The sequence below is a fragment of the Oncorhynchus nerka genome, linkage group LG28 (genome assembly GCF_034236695.1).
Source record: "Oncorhynchus nerka isolate Pitt River linkage group LG28, Oner_Uvic_2.0, whole genome shotgun sequence".
In the NCBI taxonomy this organism is placed as follows: domain Eukaryota; kingdom Metazoa; phylum Chordata; class Actinopteri; order Salmoniformes; family Salmonidae; genus Oncorhynchus; species Oncorhynchus nerka.
In genome coordinates this window covers 53,967,651-53,980,967 of record NC_088423.1, presented here as the reverse complement: position 1 = coordinate 53,980,967, position 13,317 = coordinate 53,967,651, and the positions used below count along the sequence as shown (strand labels likewise).

The window sequence follows — 13,317 nt, the reverse complement described above, 5'->3', positions numbered from 1 at the left end:
ATGATGGTGTCATCTGCATAGAGGTGGATCAAAGAATCACCCACAGCAAGAGCGACATCATTGATTTATACAGAGAAAAGAGTCGGCCCGAGAATTGAACCCTGTGGCACCCCCATAGAGACTGCTTTTACACATGAATCTGTTATTCCAATAATCACACAATTGTTTTAAGGGTGGGAGTGGAAACCAACATGCACACAAGACAGTGGGCTACACTACACGATTCTCACATATATATGTTCTGAGTTCTCTGTTTGGACTTTATTCTACCATGGGGATAAGATACACACTTTTTAAATGTAACCTTTATTTAACTAGGCAAGTCAGTTAAGAAAAAATTCTTATTTAGATCCGCATTATAGGGCGATTGAAATGTTAAGGTAATTTCCAATTGAGCAGACAGCGTTTACCATGAGTACAGTCTCTGAGAACACGGGAACATTGTCTTCAAATTTCAATCGTGCTGTAGAGCAGGTCTTCAGCTCTACGGATTGAATCAAGCCCTATGTATATATGAGCCTGATCTCTTCCTCTCTATCTGGTATCTCTCTATAGGAGCACCCTTCTAGTCTATCCATGGAGGACCTGCTCAACGTGGCCAGAGACATAGCACAGGGATGCCAATACCTGGAGGAGAACCAGTTTATACACCGGTAGGCCTAATGTGGTAGAGAAACATACTGTACATGGATTTATGTGTGTGCACATAATGTATAATCAAACCCACACAATATGCAATGACATACAAATACACTCTCGCACACAGACACTCATTTCACCCACTTACTGTATACATACGCACACACAAACACACAAATAGCAGTGCACGCACACACCACAAAGACACAGTCCCCCACATTCACACCCTCCCAAACAAAAACAGATGGGAATAGAACGGTTTGCCTGCTTCCCCCCGCAACCCCAGCAATCACCTTGCTCGGTTTCCACTGCGTCCTTAACCTGTGACAGGATTTTCCCTTTAACCCGCAACTTCCTGCAAGTCATCCAATGACAAACGAGCCCAATTAAAGCTAATTTACATCAAAATGTGCTGTCAACAATTATACTGCCTAATGGTGTCACAGGAGTGTAGCTACAGACACACACGCAGACCCTCGCATGCACACACACGAACACAACACACAGAAGCACTAGGCTACACACACTATACACACACACACCAGCACGACTCCTTATTACAAATCACAGCCACCATCATCATCCTTGAGGCCACTACGTGTGAGTACGTGTCACTAGACTATATTTTCTTGAGGAAAACCTGCATTGACGACATGCAATATCTCGAAGAGTGTGTTTGCTGCTTTGTCATACCACTCAAATTCTGCAGCCTCTTAAATCTTATTACAATCCCATACAAATAAATGTATGCATATGCTAAATCTGGCTGTGAATAACATTGCTTTGTTTAATCCGAATTCAAACAGTTCAGTTAATGCTTAATGCTTTAATACATTAATCTGTTATTCCAATAATCACACTCAATTGTTTAAGGGTGGGAGTGGAAACCAACATGCACACAACACAATGGGCTACACTACATGATTCTCACAGATATGTGTTTTGAGTCCTCTGTTTGCCCTTATTCTACCATGGGGATAAGATACACACCGACAGACAGAAGGACGGACGGACGGACAAGCTCGCACACACTAACGCAGACGGACGGACAAGCTCGCACACACTAACGCAGACGGACAGACAGACAGACAGACAGACAAGCTCGCACACACTAACGCAGACGGACAGACAAGCTCGCACACACTAACGCAGACAGACAGACAAGCTCGCACACACACTAACGCACATACAGATGAGCGCACACACACTAACGCACATACAGATGAGCACACACATGCACAGATAGACAGAGACACACACACTAACACGAATACACCCCTGTAAGGTTCTTCTTGTCTTGTCATTTTGCAGGGACATTGCGGCCCGGAACTGCCTGCTGACCACCAAAGGACCGGGGAGAGTGGCCAAGATCGGGGACTTTGGAATGGCCAGAGACATTTATAGGTACTGCCATAATAAAAAGTCATTAAACCCAGCTACGATAAAGGTATATGTGGACTGGGGTGGTCTGGCGTTCTGGGCAGTTGCCTCTGGAGCACATGTACGATATACCGCTGCCAGCATGAGTTGGAGTATGGCCTGTTGCTACTTCAGCACCATCTCTCCTAAGTTTCAAATCTGTCTATCTCTTTTCAAACATGACAAAATACCAAAGGAGTGGGACTGCCCCACTCCTTTAAAATAATAATGATTGTCACGCCTGCTCCCACTCTCCCTCTCTGGCGCTCGAGGGCACCAGGCTGCCTATACCTTCATTATGCACACCTGTCACCATCATTACACTCATCAGCGCTCAATGGACTCACCTGGACTCCTTCACCTTGTTGATTGCCCCATCAATATCTGTCTGTTCCTCAGTTGGTTCCCCAAGTCAGCTTTAATGTTGTTATGTTTTCATGGCCAGACGCTGTCCTGTCCAGTTTCATGTCCATTGTTAATTAATTAAATGTTCACTCCCTGTACTTCCTTCTCGTCTATCAGCGTCGATCCTTACAAAAATATATATTTAAACAAGGCCCAAGGAGATGTGGCCAATATACTACGGCTAAAGGCTGTTCTTCTGTATGACGCAACACGGAGTGCCTGGACACAGCCATTAGCCGTGGTGTATTGGCCATATATCACAAACCCCTGAGGAGACTTATTGCTGTTGTAAACTGGTTACCAACATAATTAGGGCAGTAAAACTAAATATTTTGTTATACCCCTGGTATACATTCTGATATACCATGGCTTTCAGCCAGTCAGAATTCAGGGCTCAAACCACCCGTTGGTAACCAGTTTATAATAGTAATAAGGCTCCTCGGGGGTTTGTGATGTATGGCCAATACACCACGGCTAATGGCTGTGTCTAGGTCGTGGTATATTGGCCATATACCACACCTCCTTGGGCCTTATTAGTTAAATATACCACAGTTTTCAGACAATCATTATCCAGGACCCAAACTATCTAGTTTATAATTCTGTTTATTACTGCCTGTGTCTGTTGCTAGTGACACAGTCCATTTCTTCTACTGGGAAACAAAGTCGATTACAATTTTTTTTTTTTTAATCTGAGTGCGATCCATGGATACACCGTTTAGTTAGTAATGGCTGCCATGATGGCACCAAACACTTTATGTCTAGTTGTAGAATGCCAATTCTATCTAGAATGTCAATTTGAAGATTGCTGGGGGCATTTCATTTCAATTTGATAGCTTTTGGTGCAAATGATAATGTCTCACAAACACAGGAAGGCTAGGAGGTTAAAAGTAGAAGCCACATTTTGGTTGGACCTTGTGTACAATTGATGAATAAAGCGATCTTAATCTTAATTTTACAGTTTTATTCATCCTCAAAGTCCTTGTGATTGCATACTGACTTGAGGTGTTTTCCCAGTTGCAATTCCAATCCACACTGCACCGTTCACGAATGCACAACCCAATGAGGAAATCACCTCCACCACCCAAATCTCAGTTTGCCGTCACAAAGAATTGGAGGATGAATGTTATAACACACATGAAAAAATACTACAATTTAATATAGAATTCTATAGTAAACTGTAGTATACTGTAGAATACTATACTACACACTGTAGTATCCCTCGCTCATCAGGAGTGGTACTGACTATGGAATGTTATAGTATACTCAGGCTTCTGAGTGGCGCAGCAGTCTAAGGCACTGCATCTCAGTGCTTGAGGTGTCACTACAGACACCCTGGTACGAATCCAGGCTGTATCACAATCGGCCATGATTGGGAGTCCCATAGGGCAGCGCACATTTGGCCCAGCGTCATCCGGGTTTGGCCGGTGTAGGCCGTCACTGGCTATCAGTAAATAATAAAAATTTAAAACATTTAAATATTGTCGTCTGGTTTGCTTAACCCTCTTTGGGATACGGGGCAGAATTTTGATGTCCGGATGAAAAGCGTGCCCAAAGTAAACTGCCTGTTACTCAGGCCCAGAAGCTAGGATATGCATGTAATTGGTAGATTTGGATAGAAAACACTCTAAAGTGAATATAACAGAGGACAAGCCAACCCCCCAAAATAACCACTGTTTTCAATGGCTGTCACTTTTATTATAAGGCGAAAACCTCCCTGATTGCAGTTCCTAGGGCTTCCACTAGATGTCAACAGTCTTTAGAAAGAGTTTCAGGCTGGTTTTTGGAACAATTAGCTGGAAGTTGTATGTGGCTCCCATTTTGGCTGTAGTGTTTCCATGTGCGTGGAGGAAAGCACATTCTTTGTTATTTATCCGGTAATGAACATACTATTCTCCTTCTTAAATTGTATCGTTTATTTACGTATTAGGGTACCTAAGGTTTGATTATAAACGTTGTTTGATTTGTTTGGATAAGTTTATTGGTAACGTTTGGGATTCATCTTGAAGGAGGGAAACCGGTGAATTATTGACTGAAGCGTGCCAGCTAAACTGAGTTTTTATGGATATAAAGAAGGACTTTATCAAACAAAAGGACCATTTGTGAGGTAACTGGGAGTGCCAACAGAAGATCTTCAAAGGTAAGGCGTATATTATATCGCTATTTCTGACTTTCGTGGCCCACTTGCCAGGTTGAAAAAATGTTTTTCATGGTTTTGTATGCGGGGTGCTGTCCTCAGATAATCGCATGGTGTGCTTTCGCCGTAAAGTATTTTTGAAATCTGACACAGCGGCTGGATTAACAAGATGTTAAGATTTATTTTGATGTATTCCACATGTATTTTCATGAATTTTAAATATACATTTCTCTGCAATTTCATCAAATATTGTCCAGATGGGTCGCTAGCGGAACGCCTGCGCTAGAAAGGTTAATATAAGGATTTTTTATGATTTATACTTTCACGTTTGATAGACTTGTAGACTTTTACTCAAAATGTATTTTACTGGGTGACTCACTTTTATCTTGAGTCATTTTCTTTTAAGGTATCCACCTTTACTCAAGTATGACAATTGGGTAATTTTTCCACCACTGCGCGTCCCCTTCGCTCATTATATGCTGTTTGCACTGTGCACCTTCCCACCCACACACAGACATCAAGTCCCTCCCCCTGCCATGAAAAGAAGAAGCTTAAACTCGCTATTTGCATTTGATGTTTGGTCCAACAGTCATATGGACAGACACACTTAGAGACATTATTCTACTGTAATGGACCAGAACTTAACCTTTCTAACGATACCCTTTCAATGTCTCAACTCCTAAAATGTAGAACAGAGCAGATCCTACTAAAACAAGAGTATCAATAAGCATGATTGTGGAAATTAAGGCTCAGTTTCTGCCATGTGTGGCAATAGCAGCATTTTAGCCACAAACGTATGTGCTAGCTGTCTAGTCTGTCTATAATGTTAATGTGCAATGAGCATAAAAAAAAATGTATATAGGGAAATGGCAATACATTGTCATTCTGAGAAGTAAACATCTTATCTAGGTAAACCACTTGATTTCAATATCTAAACAAAGTGAACAGGCAATGTTGTTCAAACAGTTGGAGATGGACAGGAATGTGTATTCATAGCAGTTAAAAAAAAATCACCTTTATTTAACCAGGTAGGCCAGTTGAGACCAAGTTCTCATTTACAACTGCTTCCTGGCCAAGATAAAGCAAAGCAGTGTGACACAAACAACAACACAGTTACACATGGAATAAACAAGCATACAGTCAATAACACAATAGAAAAGTCTATATACAGTGTGTAGAAATGAGGTAAGATAAGGGAGGCAATAAAAAGGCAATAAATAGGCCATAGTGGTGAAATAATTACAATTTAGCAATTAAACACTGGAGTGATAGATGTGCAGAAGATGAATGCGCAAATAGTTGTCCACATATTCTAAGTCAGAACCGTCCAGAGTAGTGATGCTAGTCTGGCGGGCGGGTGTGGGCAGTGATCGTTTGAAGAGCATGCCTTTAGTTTTACTTGCATTTAAGAGCAGTTGAAGGCACTGGAAGGAGGGTTGTAATGGCATTGAAGCTCGTTTGGAGGTTTGGTGTCCAAAGAAGGGCCAGATGTATACAGAATGGTGTCGTCTGCGTAGAGGTGGATCAAAGAATCACAAGCAGCAAGAGTGACATCATTGATGTATACAGAGAAAAGAGTCGGCCCAAGAATTGAACCCTGTGGCACCACCATAGAGACTGCCAGAGGTCCGGACAACAGGCCCTCCGATTTGACACACTGAACTCTATCTGAGAAGTAATTGGTGAACCAGGCGAGGCAGTCTCTATGGGGGTGCCGATAAGAATGCAGTGATTGACAGAGTCGAAAGCCTTAGCCAGGTCGATGAAGATGGTTGCACAGTACTGTCTTTTATCGATGGTGGTTATGATATTGTTTGGACCTTGAGCGTAGCTGAGGTGCACCAATGACCAGCTCGGAAACCAGATTGCATAGCGGAGAAGGTATGGTGGGTTTCAAAATGGTTTGTGATCTGTTTATTAACTTGGCTTTCGAAGACTTTAGAAAAGCAGGGCAGGATGGATATAGATCTGTAACAGTTGGGGTCTAGAGTGTCTCCCCCTTTGAAGAGGGGGATGACTGCAGCAGCTTTCCAATCTTTAGGGATCTCAGGCGATGCGAAAGAGAGGTTGAACAGGATAGTAATAGGGGTTGTAACAATTGCAGCAGATAATTTTAGAAAGAGATGGTCCCGATTGTCTAGCTCAGCTGATTTGTACGGGTCCAGATTTTGCAGCTCTTTCAAAACATCAGCTATCTGTATTTGGGTGAAGGGGGGGCGCTTGGGCAAGTTGCTACGGGGAGCTTAGAGCTGTTGGCCGGGGTAGGGGTAGCCAGGTGGAAAGCATGGCCGGCCGTAGAAAAATGCTTATCGAAATTCGTAGATAATGTGATAATGATCATGACAGTGTTTCCTATCCTCTGTGCAGTGGACAGCTGGGAGGAGGTGCTCTTATTCTCCATGGACTTTACAGTGTCCCAAAACTTTTTGGAATTAGTGCTACAGAATGCACATTTTTGTTTGAAAAAGCTAGCATTTGTTTTCCGATCTGACTGTGTATATTGGTTTCTGACTTCCCTGAAAAGTTGAATATCACAGGGGCTATTCAATGCTATTGCAGTATATCACAGGATGTTTTTGCGCTGGCCAAGGGCAGTCAAGTCAGGAGGGAACCAGGGGCTATATCTGTTCTTAGTTCTACATTTTAAGAATGGGGAATGCTTATTTAAGATGCAGGAAAGCACTTTTAAAGAACAACCAGGCATCCTCTACTGACAGGATGAGGTCAATATTCTTCCAGGATACCCGGGCCAGGTCGATTAGAAAGGCCTGCTCACTGAAATGTTTTAGGGATTGTTTGACAGTGATGAGGAATGGTCGTTTGACCACGGACCTATTACGGACGCAGGCAATGAGGCAGTGATCGCTGAGATCCTGGTTGAAGAAACAGAGGTGTAATTGGAGGGCAAGTTGGTCAGGATGATATCTATGAGGGTGCCCATGTTTACAGATTTAGAGTTGTACCTGGTAGGTTCCTTGATCATTTGTGTGAGTTTGAGGGCATCTAGCTTATATTGTAGGACGGCCGGGGTGTTAAGCATATCCCAGATTAGGTCACCTAACAGTACGAACTCTGAAGATAGGTGGGGGGATATCAATTCACATATGTTGTCCAGGGCACAGCTGGGAGCTGAGGGGGGCCTATAACAGCGGCAACAGTGAGAGACTTGTTTTTGGAAAGGTGGATTAGAAGCTAGAACTGTTTGGGCACAGACCTGGATAGTAAGACAGAATTCTGCAGGCTAACTCCGCCCACTTTGGCAGTTCTATCTTGACGGAAAATGTTGTAGTTCGGGATGGAAATTTCAGAACTTTTGGTGGCCTTCCTAAACCAGTATTCAGACAAGGCTTGGACATCAGGTTTGGCAGAAGGTGCTAAAGCAGTGAATAAAACAAACATGAAACCAAGGCTTTTACGGTTACAGAAGTCAACAAATTAGAGGGCCTGGGGAATAGGTGTTGTACAGGGGGCTACAGGGCCTGGGTTAACCTCTACATCACCAGAGGAACGTAGGAGGAGTAGGATAAGGGTACGGCTAAAGGCTATAAGAACTGGTCATCTAGTGCGTTGGGAACAGAGAATAAAGGGAGCAGATTTCTGGGCATGGTAGAAAAGATTCAGGGCATAATGTACAGACAAGGTATGCTAGAATGTGAATACAGTGTAGGTAAACCTAGGCATTGAGTGACGATGAGAGAGGTTGCGTCCCTGAAGGCACCAGTTAAGCCAGGTGAGGTCTCCCCATGTGTGGGGGTGGGACAAGAGAGCTATCTAAAGCATGTTGAGCAGGACTGGGGGCTCTAGAGTGAAATTAAACAATAAGACCTAACCGAAACAGCAGTAGCCAAGGCATATTGACATTAGAGAGAGGCATAAAGCGATCACAGGTGTTGGTGGGAGAGCTAAGACAACAACGGGTAAATGGTGATGAATGGGCAGGGAGGGTCAGTTAGGTACACACAGGACCTGAGTTCGAGACTGTGGTTGACAGATAAATAAAATGATGTGTGGTGTTAATGAACAGTCCAGCTGGCATCAGCTGTGTAGCCAGGTCCATAGATCCATAGGGTTCAATGAGCAGCAATAGGAGCCGTTCAGTAGTCGCTACTACAATAGGTAAGCGGGAGACATGGCGTTCTGAAAGCTAGCAGGCCGGAGCTAGCAGATGGGTCTTCGGCTACATCGCAGTGGAAAAGCCTGTTGAAACCACATCGGACGATTGCGTCGGCAGACTAGTCGTGATGGATCGGCTGGGCTCCGTGTCGACAATAAAGGGTCCAGGCCAATTGGCAAAAGAGGTATTGTAGCCCAAGAATTAGCTGGTATACTCCGTCGGCTAGCCAAGAGATGAGTCTAGCTTGAGGCTAGCTCAAGGCTAACTGGTGCTTGCTTCGGGACCGAGGCGTTAGCCAACAATAGCCACTCGGTTGCAGCTAGCTAGCTGCGATGATCCGGTGCAATGGTCCAGAGCTTGTGGCAGGAATCCGGTGATGTGTCAGCAGTCCGATATGCTCTGGGTTGACATCGCGCTGTGCAGACTGGCAGGTAATGGTCTGAGCTCAAGCTGGCTGGTGTTTTCTGAGCTAATTGTCTGAGCTGAGATGAGGAGCGCTAGCAGTGGCAAACAATGACAAGAGCTAGTTTGCTGGCTAGTTTCGGATGGAGGTTCCAGTCATAAGGTATAAAAATAGCAGATCCATACCACATTGGGTGAGGCGGATGGAAAGTGAGATGGAAAGTGAGATTAAAATATATATGAAAAAAAAGAAAAACAGACTATTTACAGACTAATAACACAGGACAAGACAAACACACGACCGACTGCTATGCCATGTTGGATAGACCAGTTCTAAGCAAATAGATCCAAGTTTACCAATAAAAAATCTACTTTGATGGAAAAACAGTGCGTTCTGAAAGTATTCAGACCCCTTGACTTTTCCCACATTTTGTTACATTACAGCCTTATTAAAAAATTGCTCATCAATCTACACACAATATCCCAGAGCAAAAACTGGTTTTAACATATGTTAGCAAATTTATAAAAACTAAACAGAGGGAGTATTCAGACCCTTTGTATTCAGACCCTTTGTATTTAGACCCTTTGCTCTGAGACTCGAAATTGATCTCCAGTGCTCCGTTAAAAAAATAAAACTTTCATGGAGTCTAGCTGTGGTTAACTCAAATGATTGGACATGATTTGGAAAGGCACACACCTGTCTATATAAGGTCCTACAGTTGACAGTGCATATCAGAGCAAAAACCAAGCCATGAGGTCGAAGGAATTGTCAGAGAGTTCCATGACAGGATTGTTTCGAGGCACAGACCTGGGGAAGGGGTACCAAAATATTTCTGCAGCATTGAAGGTCCCCAAGAATAGTGGCCTCCATCATTCTTAAATTGAAAAAGTTTGGACCCACCAATACTCTTCCCAGAGCTGGCCGCCCGGCCAAACTGATCAATCAGGGGAGAAGGGCATTGATCAGGGATGTGACCAAGGGATGTGATGGTCACTCAGGTGGAGTGCTGCAGAGATGTTTGTCCTTCTGGAAGGTTCTCCCATCTCCACAGAGGAACTCTATCAATCTGGCCTTTGTGGTAGAGTGGCCGAACAGAAACCACTCCTCAGTAAAAGGCACATGACAGCCCGCTTGGAGTTTGTCAAATGGCACCTAAAGGACTCCCAGACCATGAAAAACAAGATTCTTTGGTCTGATGAAACCAAGATTGAACTCTTTGGCTTGAATGCCAAGCGTCACATCTGGAGGAAACCTGGCACCATCCCTACACAGGGCAGTGTCCCCAATCTATACCTTGGGACATTGGGAAATTTGATCTTAGACCCGAGGAAAGAGAGTGTGATTAACAAAAGGCTAAGCTGTGTCTCAATATATTTCATATTTCATTTGTGATTTTCATGAATAGGAAGATTTTCCTATTTTAAGATTTTATATCCGTTGCGTTATGCTAATTAGTGTCAGGCGATGATTATGCTCCCGTATCCGGGTTTGAGAGTCACAAGAAGTATTTAACTTGTAATGAAAACAACTTTCTGACAAATTAGAAACATGTAATACCTGAAACTGTAGCTAGATTCTTACCCGTATACATGGATGAAAGCTTCAAGGCAGACTGCAACCCCTTTTAAGAAATGTTCAGAGTCAAAGAGAGTCAGCATGGCACGATCGTCCTTTTTTCCACTGACCTTTGTCAATAGCGCCTGATAAATTCAGGGCAGCAATGTTATTGAGAGCAGTAGCAATATATTTGCACTTCTCCATGGCTAACATTATATCGTTAGAAAAAACTGCAGTAGAAAGGATTATCTACGCATAACGAGCACAAGATTCTACACCGCAGAATACTCCAAACTCATCTCTCGGCATCTCCAGCCAACTTATTATCTCAGCCAATCATGGCTAGTGGGAAGATTGCTGACTTTTTCTGTGGCCAAATCAACTAGGCTCGTAATTTAACAAATTTATTTGTATTTACAGATGGCATACAAGTTTGTTTTTAAGGAGCATGAAAGTTCACATGTTTGAGAAGGTATTCCTGCCAAATGATGCATTTTGATAAAAACATATGAAATGCTTGATTAAATCATTTCATTATTAGTGGGATAGGTATAATTTTGAATTATAATTTTGAATTCCTGACTGTTTGAAATGCAGTGTGTTGACCTTTTAATTGTGCAACAAAACTTATTTAGAGAAAAGTTTTTTTAAAGAGATATATATCGTGAATTGCCCATAAGTTAAATAAAAAAATAAAAAAAATAGAGATACAGTTTTTAGGCCATATTGCCCAGCCCTAATACCTCCGCATCCTCGTGATTTAGAAATCGTGTTTTTAAACATAAACTCAAACTTCAAGGAGTAGGGCATTCAAAGAGTTGGTCTGCGTGCTGATATGATGTCATCAGCCTCCTTTTGCTTGAGGAACAATAGAGGAGCAATAGAGAACACTAGAGTAAAGGCCCACACCCCACTTGAGCCAATGTCATGTCATTCGTGGATGCACCCTTTGTTAAGTAAATCAGGTGTTAAATGAGGTGAAAAGAAAACTGGAGTAGGACTTATACCTTTTTTCCTTTTTCCTCCATATAGCCTACGATATACTCTTTTTTTTCTCTTTCTCCATCATTTCCTCCCACTTATATTCTCATTTACTCACACACATAAACACACCAACACGTACAGACAGACACATGCACACCGATGTGACTCAGGCCTGATTAAAAAGCCTCAAAGAGATGGATAGCTTTATGAATTACATGTCTTTTTATATTAAACATAAATGGTGCAACATTTGTGTCCCAACATTGACTGTATGTCTGGCTGGTATGGGGTTTACCCTTTGTGGAATTACCCCTTTGTCAGGATTATGACAACAAATGTCAACTCTGTTTGTACAAGGATCATGGGACAGCTGAAATCGCCACTGACTAACCGTATCACAAAATACCATAAATCCAAGTTGCCTTACATAAACACTTCCACCAAAGCACCACAGATATACTACAGTATATAGAAACTATATAAACATCAAAACATGCTTCTTTCTTTCAACAGGCCTCCCACGCTTGCCAGTTTTTTAACAACTCCCGTCGCACAGTCCATCAGGTAGAGTTTTTATGAGGCGAATCGCAGGGGAGAGTGATGGGAGTCTGTGGCTGAACCTAAAAAACAACTTATCCCTTTGAAAACGGCCTATGTGGCATCAATATGATTCATATGAAACATTTATTTTAGTGTCAAAATTGACTACAAAGTATAAATAGGATAATTTTGGTCACAAGGTTAGTCTGGTCTAAAATAGAGTTTGGTACCTCAGTGCGTAATAAGTAAATTATTGTTTCACTTTCAAAGGATCACAGATGTTTTAAACTTTAAAGCCCTATACGGATTGACGATACAATGCATGCTTCCAGCAGGATGCACAGCCAACTGGTTTGCCTCCCCTGCTGAAGGACAATATTATGCAGGAATAGGTGGTTGGAGTTTGTTGGTCCCTAGAGGTGGTGAGTATACCGGCAACTAGAACATGCTGGTTATGTATCTGATAATCATTATCACTATCATCGCTATATAGGAGAGTTAGCTAGCTAGCTAACCTAAATAACTAGCTGGCTAACTTTAGCCTACCTGAATACAAAACGGATTTGGCTTGGGAACACGATACATTTCAAAAGAAGGCAAATAATTAGTAGGAAAACCTTTTGTCATGATTGTGATAAACTCACCCCATCCCGTTAAATGTGCGCAACCGCGACATTCAAACGAGGCTGCAAAGAAAAGTAATGGGACTGTAGCGACTGTGTTGACTTCAAAATCTGGGGTGTGAACTATATTTCTATTCACGCGTTGATCGACATGTTAAGGGCTCTATTGTATTGGAGAAATTTGGGAAAAAATGGACCCGCCGTTACATCATGGCGTGTCATGTCGTAACGTGCATCACGCATAAAGTTACTATTTCTGTCTTACAATCTCTCACCACCAGGTGTAGCACTTCTCTCATCGTTTAAAAACAAGAAATGGACAGTGACGGGGGTAAGGGGGGATACCTAGTCATTTTTGCGCCATCACTGCATGCGATCATGACTCTCAAAGCCGTTGTTTACTTCTGAAGATCACTTTAGAACTGCCCTAAAAACCCGATTAAAATTCGACACAAACCTTCAAATAGGTATGTAATGACACATTATATAAACTCTTTAT

At 42.5% G+C, this 13,317-nt stretch overlaps 1 protein-coding gene across 1 annotated transcript in view; it reads left to right on the top strand.

Annotated features, from left to right (window-relative positions):
* Positions 1–13,317, top strand: part of alk (ALK receptor tyrosine kinase) — a 768,505-nt gene that overhangs the window by 736,099 nt on the left and 19,089 nt on the right. The window contains exons 24-25 of the mRNA XM_029621021.2: positions 556–653; positions 1,951–2,043. Coding sequence (XP_029476881.2) covers positions 556–653; positions 1,951–2,043 — 191 coding nt within the window. The remainder of the gene's footprint in view (positions 1–555; positions 654–1,950; positions 2,044–13,317) is intronic.